This window comes from Poecile atricapillus, chromosome Z (genome assembly GCF_030490865.1).
Source record: "Poecile atricapillus isolate bPoeAtr1 chromosome Z, bPoeAtr1.hap1, whole genome shotgun sequence".
Taxonomy (NCBI): Eukaryota; Metazoa; Chordata; class Aves; order Passeriformes; family Paridae; genus Poecile; species Poecile atricapillus.
Window position 1 is genome coordinate 80,724,855 of NC_081289.1, and position 18,828 is coordinate 80,743,682.

Below are 18,828 nucleotides of genomic sequence, written 5' to 3' on the forward strand. Positions count from 1 at the left end.
ACCTTCCATTAGACTAGATGGGGTTCTGAGAACCCCATCCCACCTGGTCTTGAACACTTCTAGGTATGGGACATCCACAGCTTCTCTGGGCAACCTGTGCCAGTCTCACCACCCTCACAGTAAATAATTTTTCCTAGTATCTAACCTAAAGTTACCAACTCTGAGTTTAAAGCCAGTCCCCCTTGTCCTGTCACTACATTTTAAAATGCTGGAAAATACTTCTATAGTAGTTGGAATATTTAGAATTATACATTTAAATGGAAAATTTCCAGCCTAAAATGCTGCTTGCCAAAAAAAGAAATTAATTTCCTTATTAAAATTAATTAATTTTCCTTATTGGAAAATACTTTGATGATTTTGCCACTATTTTTCTTCAGTATCCTCTCATGTGTTAAATTAGGCTTTAAATGAATCTCTTAGTAGTCTATACCTTACAAAAAAGAAAAGTATCTTGAATAATGGAAGGTTAGAAACCAACAGAACACATGACAACGATGTGTTCCTGTTGTTCACTTCATAAATAACTTTTAACTGGTATAGAATGCAAGTTTTCATGTATTATGTGACTTGGCTTTTGTTGATCTAGACTTCTGTCATTTACAGACTGTAGACAGTGGTATAACAAATTTTCCTTCAGCAGCTCAGTTCCTTTAACATTACACTAGAAGAATTCTTAATTATTTTTAAGTATTTCAACTGCTTCAACTGTGGCTGCTGAGACTACATTTGACGGTCTAGAAATGTATTTTTGGGGAGCCTTGCCTCTTTTCTGAATAATGAGGTGTATACATCCAGCTTAAGACAGCCTTGTATCCAGCTGTCACAGGCAGTAAAAATGTGTCTGCTCTAATGCATTTCTTAAAACTTATCCTCTGTTTGAGACAAGAGGGCTCAAGAGAGCAACTTCACCGTTTTAGGTGGTGTTTGTACAAGCAGCAGTAACGCGTGGGAATGTTTTCTTTACCTTGCTGCTCCAAAGGTTCCACTGAGCCCATATAAATGCAATTAAAAATCCATTTTTCCATAGTGATTAGATCAACTTTGGCCTTGTCTTTGGGTAAAATACAAATTTAAACAATGCTAGAATTAAAATACTAGAGCTCTAAAATTGTGATTGCTAGAGTTCAAGCTGACCAATTCGTGTTTCAGTTAATGACACAGTTCTGCTCACTTGCAATTTTGATGATTTTTCATAAAATGCACCAATTCATAGCAGTGATGAAATATTACACCAGAGTTCCATAGGTAAGAATTTTGTTCAAAACATTTTCATGACTCTTACCTCCACAAGTAAACGTCTCAAATCCGTTGCTTTTCAAATGTATATAATTTCTTACCATCTCTACAATAAGATTGACACCTTTTTGTTTTAACTTTGCCTTTTAATGAGTTTAATAATTTTCTTTAGTATTCTGGCTGCAAAAAACACATGGTGTAAAACAACCGCCTTTAGAATTTGTTATTTTATTAACATGCTACATTTGCCATAAATGTCACCAAATTAGCATTAATAAATTGGGAGGCCAAAGACCTACTTGTTAACTAAAATTAAAAGGTTTGAATAGGTCAAAATCATCTTGTCATTGGTACTGTAATCTCCTTTGAAATATATTTGTTCTACTGATTTAGAAATGTGATTTTGAGGGGGTTTTGTTGATTTTGTTTTTAAGACATATTTCAAAGGAACTTTTAAAAATGCCAGAATGACAGAGTTTATAACTTTTCCTGATGGTTGTTGAGACTTTACTAAATGAGCTTTTCCTAGGGACCTGTGTGTGGACCAAGATTTAGATTCACTGTGAGCAGCCCTGCAGAGGATTTCCAGGTTCTGGTGGACAAAAAGCTGGGCATAAGCCTACAAGGTGCGTGTGGAGCCCAGAAGCATGAGCTGCATGCTAACCAGCCTTGTCAGCAGATCCAAGGAGGTGATTCTGCCGTTTTGCTCTGACCTCCTGAGACTTCCACCTGGGTTCTGTCTAGCTCTGGGGTCCTCAGCGCAAGAAAGGCATGGACCTATTGTAGTCAGTCCAGATGAGGTCTGCAAAGGTGATCGCAGGACTGGAGCACCTCTGCTAAGGATGCAGGCTGAGAGAGTTGGCAAGGGTCAGTCTAGAGAAGAGAAAGCTCAGAGCTGCTTTATGTAACGATGGCGTTAGAAGGAAGAGCGAGAATGAGTTTAAGGCAGATAGTGACAGGACCAGGACAAGCAGTTTTAAACTAAAAGTGGAGAGACTGAGATTAGACGTTAGGGAAAAAGTTCCTTTCTGTGAGGGTGGCGAGGCACTGGCACAGGTTGCCCAGGGAAACTGGATGGATGCTCCATCCCTGGAAGGCCAGGCTGGACAGGGCTCTGAGCAACCTCCTCTAACTAAAGGGGTCCCTGGGCATGGTAGAGGATTGGAATGAATTATCCGTACGGCTCCTTCAACCTGAGACCATTCTGTGATTCTATGAATTGCCCTCGGGGGCTTCTCACAAGGCAGGCAAAGCTTGACAAAACACGAACAGATGTTAAACATATTCTACAGAATGTTCAAGCAGAATGCTTCTATTTGTTTCCAGCGCACATACAAAGGACCACAGCGATCTATTTAAAACCACACGACGTACGACAAAACTGTTGAGCAACGCGACCATTTCCCAGTGGTCTTTTAGGACGGACTATCCAGGTGTGTCCCTTTCTGACAGATCCAGGCGGTACACAGTACTGGGTACTCTGCAAGGAGGACACCTATTCCCCTCGGGCCAATCATTCCTCGGAGAGCCGGCCCCGGGCCCCGCAAAGCGCGGCCATGGCTGGGCCGTGGCGGCCGCCACACTTCCGCTCTCAGGCCGCAACGCTGCGCATGCGCAGCGCCGGCACGGGGGGTAGGTCGACGTGACCTCGGTGCATGCGCACATCCCGCTCCCGCCTCCTCTCCCCTGCGCCCCCGACAGCTCGGCCCCCTCCCTGCTCCCGCCGCTCCTGTCCTGGGGCTCCTTTCCCGGCGCTCCGGCGGTGCCGCGCCGCATGCGGGGGTCGAGAGGGTGGAGAAATTCCGCGCTCGGGGAGACTTCCCGCATCACGTGGTTGGGGTCGCGGCAGTGCCCTGCCCGGGACAGGCTGGCTCCGCGGCGCCTGACAGGGCTGTCGCCGAGGGGCCCGCGGGCCCTGCGCCCCGGCAGGCGCCTCTACCTTCTTCGCTTGTCGGCAGCCCGCGGGTGTGGAGCGGTGAGGCCGGGGCTGTCCGTCGCGGCGCGGTCTCAGCGCTGCGGGGCCCCGTCCGCACAGGCAGCTTGTAGGACAGCTCAGGCGGGCCTTGTTGGCGGCAGGATCCCGGCGTGACCTCGGCGTGCGCTGTCGGGAGCGGCGGGCGGGCGGATTTATGTGCCGGGAGTGGGGCCGAGCCGGGCGGCAGCGGCGGCTGGCGGGGCCGGCGCGGGCATCATGGTGAGCGGGACGGCGAGGAGCGCGGCGGCGGGTCCGCTCCCCTCCCTTGGCTCGGGGCTGAGCTGCTACAGGCCCCTGTCCCTGCTGTGGGGACAGCTCGGGGGTTTGGGCATGTCGGGAGCAGGGAGGCAGCGGGGTGACACCATCTAGCTCCGTAATTGGCGCTCATGAATGGAGCACCGCGGTGTCTGCTGCTTTCCGATGTCTTACACCGACACGATTCCACTGCCCAGTGGTTGCTTCCATCTCTGCTGCTTTTCGTCTGGGATGCAGAGTGAGCCACTGCACTTAGTGCTCTGTAACGGGGTTTGGGTGTCTCTTTTTAAATGCATAGGATTTTTCTCCCTCTCTATAAGTACCTGGCAGGAGGTTGTAGCGAGGTGGGGGTTGGTGTCTTCTACCGTGCCTGCAGGAAATGGCCTCAAGCTATGACGATGGAAATACTAGAAAAAAGAAAATTCGCTGTTCAGGTGGTCAGGCATAGGAATAAGTTGACCAGCGAGGTGGTGGGGGTTACGATCCCTGGAAGTATTTTAGAAACGTTTGGGCCAGGGACTCGGTGATGCGTTTTAGTGATGCGGGAACTACAGTGGCACTGCTGGGTTGACATTTGAACTTCATGATCTTAAGTTGTTTTCCAACATTGACTCCATAACTGTTTTGTCGGATCTCCTTAAAAAAAATATCTCCCTGTAAATGGAGCGTGCATGTGATCTTGGACATACCTAGAAGCCTTAGCCAGACGCTTTGTTGTTCATTGCCACAAGTTCAAGCTTGGTGCTCTGGGTCATGTCAGTGCTGTCATGTGTGCTGTGGCAGCACATGAGTGTCACAGAATCATAGAGCATTTGGGGCTAGAAAGGATCTCGTGAAAAAAAAGTGTTTCAGCACAGCTACAATTTATTAGGCTAAATGTAGCGCACAATAAATGTAATGTAGTAGGAGAAGGACAAAGTCTGGTGTAATTCCTGCTAAGGATGTAACCTTGTTGGATACATGTTGCTTCAATAGAGCACGCTAAGTATTTAGTGAATATTAAATTATATAAAGATATATCTCTATAGAGGTATGCTGAATTTCATATTTGTGTCTTAGTTATAATTTAAAACACTGGAGTTGGTTGGCTCAGCTTTTAATGTGCTTATATTTGGGATACAAAGAACAGGGTCTGCAGATGTAAAAACATATTTTGTATTTGTCATTAATATATTACATTTCATTTTCATATGACTATATGAATGTGTCAATATTTCATTTTAATTATGGCTCCAGTGTTTGTTGATTGATCTAAGTCTTAAGAAATGCACTTTACAAGTATATTTTTGATAAAATCTGCCTTTTAACTGTTCGCATACTTAAAAGTTTAATCATGTTATTCCACTGAAGTACTTTTTATAGTGTAAATTCTGGTTTATAAAAGGAATTGTATTTTTTTCTCATGAAGTTATTTTATTTTATTTTATTTTATTTTATTTTATTTTATTTTATTTTATTTTCCACCAGGGTTAGAATATTTATTCAAAAGGCCATGAGATGCTCCTTTCATTTGTAGGAGTCCATGGGTGCTGTGGTCTAGTATTGGAAGCTACATTGGGAAAATTGCAAGCAAAAAAGTTTTTCCTTTCATTGTAGTTTCTTATTTAAATTACTTGAGTGCTTGCTTGTGTTGCCTAATGTGGTTGAAAGATCAGGTCCAGTTTTCTTTGCTGGATGCAGGCAGTGTGGGCAAATAATCTTTGTGTGTGATTCCATGACGTAAGGAAAGGCAAAAGGTCTGTGCTGTTTGGAAGCTGTATTTTCCAGTTCCAATGCAACAGGAGAATGAAATGTTCATTAGTTTCTTTTGTAGTAAGAGGCTTAGAAATCAAGTTTTAAACATCAACACCTGCCAAGCTGGCACTGTCAGGACTCACCTGTGCAGTTGCAATGCCAGTTAGGCCATGACTTTAAGCTCTGCATAAGTGTCTTAATACTTGGTAAGACCATGGTGTTCTAGACTGTTCAGCAGAGGCGTAATGGCTGTTCACATTTTATACTTGGAATGATTCCTGAAATGGCAGAGCCTGTTCTTTAAAAAGCAAGTCTTCTGTAGTTCCTGTTTTTCTTATTTGTGGAAATACTGGGCAAACTAGATTTTCAGTATCTTGGAAAAGTAATGATGAAATATAACCTTCCTTTCCATGTGTAGTACATAATTTCTCTGAACTAGTTTTACTTATAATTTAAGAATAGGTTCCGTAATTTAAGAATAGGTTCCGTATACAGTTCACTGCAACTGTATTGCCTCTTCAGTAATAATGATAAATTGACATTTTTATAAACGCCCTTGTTCCATCCATAGGATTTCTGTGGCAAAAACTTGATTTGCTTATGACCACTAGTTTTGTAATCTTTGTGCTTAGAGAGCCTCAGTGGTAAATGAGGCAAGATCGTCAGGTAGAATGCTGTTCACTGACTAAAGCATAATTCTGGTTTCAAACAAATCAACTTGTTTCAAAGGGATTCATGCACACCTGAGTCTTTCCAGCAGTTTATGGCTCTTCTTTGACTGTGTAAAGACAGTGGCCAAGAGAGAAGTGACCTTTGGGTGTGAACGACACTGTGAGGGTGAGCAGTTGGGTGATAGTATTGAAAACCTTGCATATTCTTCATGCCACTTCATGCATCTTTTATTGTAAACAGTGGTAGGTGCATGGAAATTCTAATTCAGGGAAGCCTTGGTCACGAGAATAGAAAAAAAAGTAAAAATTGAATTTTTTTAAGAGTTCTCTTGGCATAATTTCTTTTCCAATATTAGCTGTATGAATGTCTGATTTTTACAAACATAGGATTTGAATTACCTCTGATTCCTGATTATCATAATGACTGTAGGTATTCTGTGAAAGTAGTCCTTTTCACAGGAAGTGTTGACTTTTAAGATGTTGGACAGAAAGCTCAGTTTTCTTTGGCCGTCCTATATAATATTTCCTACTGTTAAGGAAGCAATTTTGGGTTGCATTTATATTTCAGGAGAATACTATCTTGCTTTTGCAAGCTGGAGCTTTAGCATGGACATAAACATTCAGAGAAAAATTTGCATATGAAGAAAAATTATATGAGGGAAAGTCTCATTTACAGTAAAAGCAATAATGAGTCAGCTATTAAATGGCATTTCAAAGCGGTTGTATTGATTTATCTTCCAGACTTCACAAATATCATTGCACTTCTAAAATTGCAGGAAATAAGAGTATTTGTTATATTCTCTAATAAATCTTGGTGGCCATTACTGTTACAATACCTTTTCAATTTCTTATTTGAAAAATCACAGCTGTGTTAGTATGTTTGTGGGCTACCATTGAAAGATATTGTTACGCCCTGTACTAACATCTGTAGAATACTCAAGGACAGTTGTGTTAAAATCTTGTTTTTACAAGAATTGCCACTTCAGAAAGTAAGCAGTGGCCATTAAATTTCTGAAGGTGAAATTGTGAATGGGATTGTACCAGCTGTTTTTCAGTAATGCAGCTCTATCCCTACTGCAGTCCTGGTGCATACAGCAGTTGACTTCAGCTCAAGGCCCTCATCTTGTAATGGAGGAAATACCATCTTGTAATGGTTACTGCCAGAGAACATGTCATTTCAAAGTCCTGCGTAAAGCTCGGTATTTGGATTATTTGTAATATCTAGGTAGGTGGTAAAGGGAAAATGAGACAGAAACCCCTAGCCTTTTACTACAGGTAAGGAGGAATAACCTTGGACAAGGTCAAAATAAGGAGACTAAAGTGGTGTCTTTGCATAATACAGTCAACCTTGTTTATCTTTGTACTTCATGTTCTATAAATCATTTCATGATGAAAAGAAAAATGTTCTTTAGGTAGAAGTACTTTTAAAAAGGGGATTTTTTGTTCAAGACTCTGAGATAGCTGTTGGTGTTTTATAAGTACACTTGCTGTGTAGATAAGAGTATTGTAACTTTATCTGAATTGCTTATTCTTAGTTTTTGTCCTTCTACTAATCAGCAGCTTTGCAGGTATATAGTATAAAAGACTGAAAGCCAGAGTCCAGGTTATACTTCATTCAACCTTACACTTTTGGCTTTTCACTCTGCCATTTTTTTCCCACCAATTTTAAGACGTTTGTCAATCTTCACTTTAATAAAACTGCTAAAACTATTATTATGGGCCACTTCATGTGTTCTCTGCAATCTTTAATTTTAAGCTTTTATGTAAAGTCTGCTATGTTACTCAAACAAAAGTAGGAATGCTATGGTTGCTGGAGGATTGGGAAGTGAAGGCAGTGCTCGAGACTTCTGGGACACCTCTCAGTGCCTCTGTGGCAGAAACACAGCTAGACTGCAGTTTATTAGATGGACCGTGTTGTTGTTGCTGCATGGCTGTACCATTTCAGTCTTGTTTTTTTTACCAGGAGATTGCTTGCCAGCCTGTGTTTTGCAGAAAAACTGACTTACATAGTCAGCTTTGGTCCCCATGCCTCCCACCATTAGAGAGAGATTGACAGATATGTCTTTGATCAGCAGAATACAAACATCTCTTTCTAGCGTCTTGAACTTGGAGTTCAAGTTTAAGCTGCAAAACTGAAGCATGATAAGGACTTGGATGTATGTGGAATCAGTGTTGAAGGACTTACGAAATGGTTTCATTTCCACAAACTATTCTGTAGCTTCAGACACTTTATTTAATTTATGCAGCAGTTCCTCATCTCGTAACAGGTGAGTAATGCTTCTCTTAGTTTTGAATCAACCCAATCACAGATTGTGTGATAATTACTTCAGTACAGATCAGGTTTGTTTAGCAGAGGTCCTCAAAACCCCCTGTGGTGTTGCCTTTGCCATTGAGCATCTTCTCTCTCAAACATATACCACTCATACTCTGGATTTTTAAAGTTGCAGATTCCTGACTAAAGTTTAAACCCTGTGTCCTCTAATTTAGAGTGTGCAAGTAGAGGATGTAAGATGTTGGTGGAAACCAATACCTGATCTTCATTTATGTTTCTGAAATGAGTGGTTTTGAATTTTAGCTGATATTAGTGTAAAGTGAAGACTCCGAAGTATGGCGGAGACTGGATCTAGACAGAGCCTGTATTTGGGGATGGAGGAAAACTGTGTTATAGTGTTGTAATATGGAGTAGTTTGGGATGTTGTAGATTTTTCTGGAGTGCGTTAGTAACCATACAAGTAGAGTGTAAGCACATCCAGGCAAAAGTGTAGAATTGGCAAAAAGTCATGCTGTGCACATAGCATGTTATTTTCACTGTATCGTCTACTGTGTTCCTGTGACTAGTGTTCTTGGTCTGTAGGAGGATTAATGCAGTGGATTTTTAAAAAATTTCTTGTGACAGCTTTTCGCTATTAGCATGCTGCTTGTGATCAATTGCTAACCTACAGGAATGGAGAAAAAAGCCCATATAGGGCATATATGTATGTATATGAATATATATGTATTATATATATATATATATGCCGTATATGGGGTAGAGAGAGAGATAGATAGATATAGGTTATTGGAATAACATTCAGGAATAAATATATATATATTGGAATATATATACATATATTTATTTTTTCATATATATATATATATATATATATATATATATATATATATTTATTTATTTATTTTTAATTGCTTAAAGTGTGGAAAAATACTGGAAGGATATTAGGATATTTCCTCCACAAAGTTAAAATTAAGTTTAGAGATATCATTGGGATTTTAGGTTTGGTTGGGTTTTTATTCTCAGGTGGCTTAAAACTTGCTAGGGTTTTTTTTTCATTAGAAGTACAGTTCCCTTAGCTGGGGGACTGGTGGAATTGATTTGAGTAATCTATGTACAGAACTACGCATAATCTTTAATATAGGTTGAGTGTTCAAATACGTAGAGCTCTTGATCAGTGAAACAGAACATAAACAAAAGTGAGGTTTTACTTTTTGAGGTACTTCAAGGAGTTGATGGCACCAAAGTGTAGAAGTAGTAGAAATTCCGAGGAGGGAGAAGGTGAAGAGACTCTTGAGCACCAAAGAAACTCAGTGGTATCTGACTCCTTCCAAAGGTGTTATTTCAAAATATAATAAAGTAGCACCTGCTTCTAAATGATATGTGGCATTTTTTATGAGATGTATGGTAACATACTGAAAATGTTTATAAATACTTAAATAATTTCCGCTGTCTCAATCTCCTCAGTCATACAGATGATAATGTATATCCAAAACATTTCATCTGCCTGTGTTTTTTAATAAAAGTAGTATTGACACAATTTCTGTTTTACAAAAGGAGAAAGCATTGAAGGAAAAAAAAAAATAAAACTTTTGTTATAGTAAGGAAATATATAAGAAAATATATAAATAGCACACTATTTAGGATGAAAGATTATGCTGTTGGTAGGGAGGGGGAAGGTGGATGAAGAGTTGTATGTTAACAGATCATTGCTGGTGTTACATCTAGCAGGTATTGATAGCAGGGGCTTGGCTTGTATTACCTCAGGATTCTCTCTTGAGGTGCAAGGACTGCTAAGACTTTAGAACAGTATCTGACCAAGTGGGGCAAGAGCATCTTTGCTAGTACTATGGCCAAACTGGTATTTAGACTAGGATTTAGGGAGGAAAGAGGTGATGGACCCTCAAATCAAGAGGTAAAGTTGGTGGACTGATCTGGTAAGCTAAGGATGAGGATGATGTGGAGAGGAGTCCTTGAAAACAACTTATGAGGAAAGATAAAAACCCATGCATATAGATAAACAAAGAGGAAATACCTGTACCTGTACATAATCTCCTCAAGGAGATTAGCTGTGGTGACCTGGGAATGCCTTTTCCCTTTGATGAAGTTTGTAAGTGATTGTAGCAAGTTTCAGAGAAAAAAAAAATTATAAACTGCTACAGTATTCTGCCCCCTCCCTCCCCCCATTCATATCCAGTGTATCATGGCTGTTATTCAGAGGGTTATTAAATTGTTTTGTGTTTTTTTTTAAAGATACTTCTAAAACACATACTGACTTGTTATTAACTTACTTCTCTACAGGGTGTGATAGGTGTACAGTTGGTGGTTACCATGGTAATGGCTAGTGTCATACAGAAGATCATACCTCACTATTCTCTTGCTCGTTGGCTTCTCTGTAGTGGCAGGTAAGATAAGTGTGAATATGGTAATGCAATTGTGCATCAGAGTAGTAATAGTAAAACATACTGATTTAATTTGTTTTTTTTAAAGTAATTGACTTTTATTGAATTTATTCCCATGGCATTGTTACACCTGGTTTGTGGACTCAAGGCAGAAATATAGTGTTGCTGTAAAAGAACTTACTTGTTTGTTGCTATTAATTGTATCAGTCAGAAAGTCAATTGTTGTTCAGCTCTTATTTTGAACATACAAGGTCCGTCCTTTAATAGTAAAAAGCTAAATTGAATGCAAGATACTGAAGAATAAAAGGATTTTATTTTCCCCTGTGCTGTCTCTGTGTTGTTGATAATCTACCTCCAGATTAGCCTTGCATATGAAGAGTGCTTAGATATTTGTTAAAAATTCTCTTCGTTTTTAATATGTCAAAGGACAGGATTAGTATAAATTTCAGTACACTACTTACTTGTAACAGTAGATCAAACAGACATAATGAGTTGCAAGGAGAGCATTCCCTGTGTGGCTGCATCCATAACAATGAAAAACAGCGTCTGTTTTGAGTATAAATCAGTATGTTAATATTAAAAGGAATCATCGACACTGTGTTTTTTTCTTTTGGTAAGAAGAACACTTTGTATGATAAGCAGGTAGTGTGGTGTCTTTTGTAACTGGTAAAATTTTGAGAATATAAAATCCTTACTGCTTGCTTTCTGAAGCAGTATCTTTGAATAATAATGTACTCCATAGGAGTATTAACAAGTCTTTCCATTGACTTTTTTCCTCTGCATCTTAAAATTATCAACTTGTTCCTTTTTTATATTCCAGATGTCATCACCCATAAGTTGCTAGTGAGCAGTGACTGTAAATGTTGTTTAGATGTGTGTTAGGTATAACAGAAAACAATAATTGTCAGGTGCATAACACAAACAGGAATCATACTCTTAATTGTTGTGTGAAATTTCACTGTTAACCGTATTGGCAGGGTGTTGATCACCTTTCTTGTGCTCTAAAAAGAACATGACACTAATGAATATGAAACTGCCTACCATGTTTTTTTAAAGGTGCGTCAGCATGAGGGTCTTTTATATCAGCAATTATCCAAATGACATATTGTACCTTCTATGTCTAAGATTGATTTTAACTTTTGTTCGATAATTTAAATATCTAATTGCTCTTGTAAAAGAATTTATTATTGTTATGCCCATGTTCTTCATTCTTGTGAAGTTTTCACTCACTGTATCCTCGTTTTAAGGCACCGGTGTTTTAAGGTACCAGTTATAGGGAGAAGTTTGTTGTCCAAATATTTTTCAAATCCATTTCTCCATTATTTTTGCACACCCTGCAGATTGATAAATACCTCAAGCAGGATTTCAGCACTTGTGCTTAGATAATTCTGCTCTTACTGAAGTTAGTGGGAGTTTTTTTATTGCCCTCCTAGTCAGTAGCCTGGAAAAACTAGCTGTTACTTTTTGGTTTTCTTTTATTTATCTGATTATTTTAGTGCATTGTAATTTCAGGCACTCTGAATAATTCCCTGAATACAGGAATGGTATAGAGTTAGAAATAATCCTGTGTTCTAGAAATAAAAGTATGTCAGAAGATTGACTGCAACAAGAACATGAATTTTAATGGCCAAAAGAAAAGCAGTTATTTTCTTAGTTAACCTGATAAACTGCATTTTATCTTTAACCCATTACTCCTTAGTGCTGTCTTTTTGCCAGTGGTATTTACAGCCCTGTGTGGGTGGGGTAGTAGAGGGTTTTGTACACATAAATGTGCAGGTAAAGGCACAGTCCTAAAGCAGTCCTGCTGTCGAAGGAAAAATTACCACCTGCTACTCCTTACCTTTGTTGTAGACTTCACTTAGTCTTTGGTATCCAGCAGTGGTTTTTAAGTGACTTTGTTTGAGTATCTTACTTCCAAAGGATTGGCAGACAAGACAGACCTGAAATGTCTGTAGATAGCCCTTGCTAAATGTGTGGGAGGATAAATATGTTTCCAGAGAGAAACATTAAGTGACCAGTTTGTGTAGATGCCTGTATGTGTTTGTGGGAAGTCTGTTAAAAAGAAACAAAGACTTTTTAAAACCTAAAGAATTGTTACAATAGACAGACTTAAGGTAATTACTTTTTAATGGAATAAATAGTTGTTACTGACTTTGAAAAGCAATTTGCATAAATTTTTTAAGAAATACAAACTTTTTCTATCAGTGCTATTTTGAGAGCTTAAATGCAACTAAGTAGATTTATTGAAATATTTGGCAGCTTAAATATCTGCATAGGCCTTGCATTATTTTTACGTAAGAGAACATTCTCTACCAAAACATTGCGTTTAAGTTGCTCAGCTATTTCAGTTACTATGTTTTCAGGCCATATCAGGGTGACAGGAGAAAATGGTTGTTTTGTTGTGGATTTGTTAATGACCTTTATTCAAATCAGCTAGGGCCTGTCTGTGTGTCTGTTGCTGTTCAAACTGACTTGGATATGTCAAAGCCACAAATCAGTTGTGGGATTTCAGTTTTAAGCATATATAAGCTGGAACAGATACAAACTACTTTTTATTAGCTCTATCTTTATGAAAATGTTTGCCCAGATCTCTTGGTTTTGAGATTTTAAGTGCAAGGTGTGTAAGGTTTATCAACTGAAAAATACCAAAACTCTTTATCCTATTAGTTGTAATTAGGTATCACTTGCAGCATCATTTTGTAGTATAATTAGAAGCAAATTGTGGTCCAATTTGGGGGTTGATTTGTGTTAGCATGCTACACAGGACAATAATTTTGTCTGTGCTGCATTAGGTACTATTTCTCTGTCTATGCAGGAAAGATTTTGAAAAATTTCTTTACCACATAGGTGGCTTTCATCATTAGCATACCAAGTTCAGATCAGAGTGATGTGGTAAATGACAAAACAGGATATCTGGTTTTTCGCAGTTGCTTTGGATCATGTGGAGAATAGAAGTTAATATAATAGAATATAATATAATAGAATGTTCTCTTGGTTGGTACTAGCATTCTCTTTTCTTGAAGAGTTCCCAAGATGAAGGAAGTCTTTCTAAAACAGAGCTGAGAATCAAATGTTATCAAATGTCTTGAGATTGTTTGACTTTGCTTTTGGTAACTTTGAAATTGAATCTGACATCATCTCTAGTTAACCAACATGTATTTGAATGGTCCTACTTGATGAAGTTTTCATAATGGGAGGTGTTGTTTTTGGATTCCTTTATAATCTCTGTGTTGACCTGCGTTACCGTGGGTGACAATTAGTGGCCTTCTACTTCCACACACATTTCTCAAGTCTGTTCTTGTTAATACTTGGTCTCCTTTGCCTCAGCGTTTCTGAGTGGAGATCATAGTGACATCCTTCCTGCGTCTGGACAGTAACCTTCCCTTGTTGAATGTGGAAAAGGCCTTGTTTCAGCTACTAAGGTTTTTGCCATCCTTAGAGATTTAGGTAAAATATGCTGTCTTAAAACACTTGACCATCTCTGCTTGTCCTCTTCAGAATTTCTATGCCATTTCTTGCCTTTTAGATGAATGAGCAATGAATGCTGCATTGATCTGTGAAAGTGGAAAAACATGTATGGCAACTATGTGTTCAATCAATGATTTTTTAATAGCATTTTTTCTAGTACAAGTTGAAGATGCCATGGAGGAGATGTTTAAGGAAAGGGATGGTGATGTTACAATTTGCTCTGCTTAAGAAGAAATACTGGTAATGATTATTAGATAATAGCTATTTTAGATTCTGGAAAACTGCGTGGTTTGGAGGGGATATAATATACTTTATTAAGTTGTTTAGAATATGTTCTGATGAGTAATTGTAGTGGTATAATTATTCTAGTGAACTTTCCTGCCTTGTATAAATGTGTTTGCAGTATTTGATGATATATTTAAAAGTTGGTGTTTTGAGAATTGAAGGGTTTTCATGTGAATGACAAAGTAGCAAAGCTTTCTAATTATGTATAAATGCTTTGTTTGCTGAAGAGAAGTGAACTCTAGCTGTTCAGTTCAGGCAGGGTTGGTACTGGCACACATAGGGGCCTTGCTAAGGAGTGACAAATGACAGGTGTCTTAGTATATAAATCTGTGTTGTGATACATTTTTTTGAAAGTCATGTTCTAAATTGCTAATAATGGTATTGTTTTACTTGAGATTTTCTTTTTCTTTAGTTTACGGTGGTATCAACATCCCTCTGAAGAAGAACTGCGGATTCTTGCAGGGAAGCAAAGAGGGAAGAGTAAAAAAGATAGGTAAATACTTGTTCTAAGCTTGTCTTCCCCCACCTTTTGGGGTTTTTTTTAGTGTGATATGGCTCACCAAAACTGCTGGTTACATATGACTGCTCTGCTTGCACTAACTGTCACAGTTCTTTACCAAAACGTGTTCTTACAGTTTAACAGAGTTGGACATTGGCAAATTTTACAGAGCTGGTTAATTTCTGTCCACAAAATGGTCTGTGAGATGCTAATTTGATAGCAAGTTTTTTTACCGAATGTATGCATTTAGATAAAAAATGAGGCAACAAGTCTTAGGATTGTTTTCAGTCTTCATCTTGGAGCAAGAAGAGAAAGATTTATTAGTTCAACATAGGATTACTGTGAGCTGTAAGAAACACGGCTGTGAGAAAGGTAAACAGGCTCCTAGGATATGTTACGTGAAATTTTTCTAGTGAAGAGAGAGGGAAATATTAATCCTCTTGGACAAGACACCAATGTAGAACTTTATCTGGATTACTGTGTACAGTTCTGATCATTTGTGTTCAAGAAAAATTAATTTTGTATATGAACAGGCAAACAGAGCTGCTAGGATCATCCAGGAAACAGTCTGTCTTACTCAAGGGGGCTAAAAGAGCTGAGGTTGTTGAATCTTTGGAAAGACAACTGAGGGGGTGGAATAGCTGTCCATCAGCTTAAGCTGGAAATAGATTTCTAGTATTCAGACATTAAGTTCTGAATAGCCATACCAGAAGTACAGCTGCATCAAGAGCTGAGATATCTTGAGGTGGTGGAGCTGGCCATGTTGATGAAATTTTTTTTAAATTGGATTTGTTTAGAACCAAACAACACACTAAGATTTTCTTTTTGGCAACACAGGAGGTTTGCTCTAGCTTGTTTCTTCTAGCCCAGTATGAACTCTCTTGTAAATCTTAAGATTTGAATTAATCTCTGCACTGCTCGTATAATCTGTTAATGTAATTTTTCTCCTGTTTCCTAGCTCTTAAGCAGCATGGTTAGCAATCTTACTTGCCTCATTTAGGTTGGAAAAGACCTCTGAGATCTTTTAGTCTAACCTTTGATCACATGTAGATTGAAACATGGCCCGAAGGGCCACATCCAGTCCTTGAAGTCCTCCAGGGATGATGACTTCACCACACACTTCCCAGGAAGGACAACCTGTTCCAATTCCATGACAAAATTCCTCTTGAGATCCGTTCTGAATCTCCCCTGGCACAGCTTGAAGCTAGATCCCCTTATCCAGCCTCTAGTTAACCTTGAGAAGAGACTCTCCCCAGCTTGGCTACAGCCTTCCCTCAGGCAGTTGCAGAGAACAAGAGGGTCCCCTGTGAGCCTCCTTTTCTCCAGGCTGAGCCCCCCCCCCCAGCTCCTTCATCCTCTCCTCGTCAAAGTTGTACTCCAGGCCCTTCCCCAGTTCCATGGCCCTCCTCTGGGCTTTCTCCAGCACCTCAATGTCTTTCTGTTTGTGAGAGGCCCAAAAACTGAACACAGGATTAGAGATGTGACCTCAGCAGTGCTGAGTACAGCATATGGTCACCGCCCTGGTCCTGCTGCCCCCACTGTCTGACACAAGCCCCAATGTCCTTGTCTTCTTGGCCCCCTAGGCCCACTCTGGCTCATGTTCAGCCACTGTTAACCAGCAGCCCCAGATCCTCTTCTACTGCGCTGTTTTCAAGTGACTCTGTCCCATTCTGTAGCACTGCATGGGGTTATTGTGACTCAAGCATAGTACCCAGCACTTGGTCTTGTTGAACCTCATGCCATTGGTGTCAGCCCATTGATCCAGCCTGTCCAGATCCCTCTGCGGAGCCTTCCTGCCATTCAGGAGATCAACACTCACATCCAACTTAGTGTTTGGAAATTTACTGAGGGTGCCCTCCATGCCCTTGTCCAGATGATCTGCAAAGAACTTCAACAGGACAGAGCCCAATACTGAGCCTTGTGGAACTTTATCAGTGACCAGCTGCCAGCTGGATGCAGCATCGTTCACTGCCATTCTCTGGGTTAAATTGTTCCCTGTAAAGTAGTATTCTTTTATTTTTTTTTTTGCTACATCCCTTAAAGTTAAGAATCTTTTCTTAGCAGTGTTCTGTGACAAAAATGAGGCAAAGTAATGATGAATAAGATCATAATTTATAATTACCCATTTAATTAGTGATATTTATTCATATGTGAAATAACTTTAATTATGTAATTTTAAGTTTAAATCCACCTGTAAGAGCATTAAACTGAAAAACACAATTGCACTGCCAAACAATAATTGTTCTTACTGCCTTTCCTCAGCCTTGCCAGTCTTTTCCAATAGTAGTAGTAGGTGATTGTACCAGGGTGAATGTTAGTCATAGGGGAAAATAAAACATCAAAGAAGCTAAAGCTGTAATGTGGAGGCTTAAACGACGTTTTTTCTGCTTTGCTTGTTTAACAGCTGAATGAATAATAAATTATTTTTTAATTAATAAACATACCTCTGTGTCCTTCAAAGAAGTGACTCTTGTTTGGGAAGAACCATAGTTAAGTGGGAATTGTTCCTGCGTAGTTGGTTTGGATTTGAAGTCGTCTAGTGTGACTTAATTTCAGGGAAGTGAAGATCATATTCCTATAGTTTGAGAGCTCCCGATGAAAAGTGCCTTTTGTTCTAAATACACACCTTTTTAGATTAGAAAGATACATTAAATTGCCTTCGCTTGGTGGCTAGTAGGTTGGACCTTTCAAGGATCTAGGTTAGTCCCGCTGATGTCATATACCTGCTTGTTGTGACAAGAAGGACTAATGCAAGTTTTGGGTTTTTTTTGACCTTGGGAACACCCTGTAGCTCTGAGTAAAGAAAACCAGTGGGCCAAAATAAATACTGCCCACTGGATCTTGACCCAATACATACTCAGACTGAAGCAACTGGAAGCCATTTAAATTCATACCACAGTAGGATGTCAGAGTGAAGTTATAGCTAGGAGGTATTGACCTACCTAGTTGTTTTCCAAGATTTGAATTTGAAGTACTAGTTTTAGCTGGAGACATAAAAATATTTGTATTTGGGAAAAAAAAAAGCATTCTGCATTTTTCTAAAATTTGAAATGTCATTATATATTGAAAAAATCTATTTTTTCATACCCATGCTTGTACTATCTATTTATTTATTTTACAGAAAATACAATGGTCACATTGAAAACAAACCCTTAACCATTCCAAAAGATATTGATCTTCATCTGGAAACAAAATCTGTAACAGAAAGGGACACTATTGGTAAGAGTATGCAAACAATAATATATTATTTCCAATATATGCTGATTCTTTCTATCAAGTGTTTATTTGTAATTAATGCTGAAATATCTCTTTTTTTGTAGATAGTGACTGAATAGAAGCAAAACTGGTCATAAATGAGAAAGCAGGTAGTAGGGCTTAAGTCTCCATGAGTGACTTTTCATGGCAGTGTTGTGGAAAGGGATGAGTCAACGAAATCCAGCATAAAGCACAGCTGTTGTATCTGGTGTCCATAGCAATATGAGACAACACTGAAAGAATCACATCACAGTCTATTCAAAATAGAGTTTCTAGCTTTGTGCAAGAAAATAACAATTGGCAGATGTCAAGTCATACTTTCTGCTCATCTAAAATAGGAAATGTGCTGTAGCATTGGAACCTAAACCCTTTCAGCCATACATCTCAAGCATTCAGGTAAAATGCTTTAAAACAGCAAGTGACATTTCAGAAATATGCAGTATTAAGTGTTTTGGAAGGTACTGCTTTTTTAGATACTAATTTTTGATTATTAAATCACAGTCGTTCTGTTACAGAAGGTTTATATACGAGTATGTATGTGATATGTATTTTTTCCTACCTATGTTTTTGTATTTATGTGTTCTGTGGATAAATATAGAAAGAAAGGATGCGTATTCCTGTGCAGGAGGCTACTCAGCTTAAATTATAGGAGACATCATTTGTGTAATAGAAATGAAGTTTCTGAAGTAAATAAACAAAGCATTCACAAGTTTCAATTGTTGTTACTTTCCTGAAATTATAGTAGTCAGTTCTCAACATTAGTGATAGAGGATAGGGTT

The 18,828-nt window shown here is 38.9% G+C and overlaps 1 protein-coding gene across 3 annotated transcripts in view; it reads left to right on the plus strand.

Moving 5' to 3' along the window:
• The first annotated feature begins 3,081 nt into the window (after nucleotides 1-3,081).
• Nucleotides 3,082-18,828, plus strand: part of TMEM161B (transmembrane protein 161B) — a 40,126-nt gene continuing 24,379 nt past the window's right edge. Inside the window, exons 1-4 of one of the 3 annotated variants that reach the window (XM_058864943.1) lie at nucleotides 3,082-3,430; nucleotides 10,442-10,545; nucleotides 14,708-14,788; nucleotides 17,916-18,013. In XM_058864943.1, coding sequence (XP_058720926.1) covers nucleotides 3,428-3,430; nucleotides 10,442-10,545; nucleotides 14,708-14,788; nucleotides 17,916-18,013 — 286 coding nt within the window. In that variant the 5' untranslated portion in view covers nucleotides 3,082-3,427. The remainder of the gene's footprint in view (nucleotides 3,431-10,441; nucleotides 10,546-14,707; nucleotides 14,789-17,915; nucleotides 18,014-18,828) is intronic. The other 2 variants (XM_058864944.1, XM_058864942.1) reach the window with 2 other exon arrangements.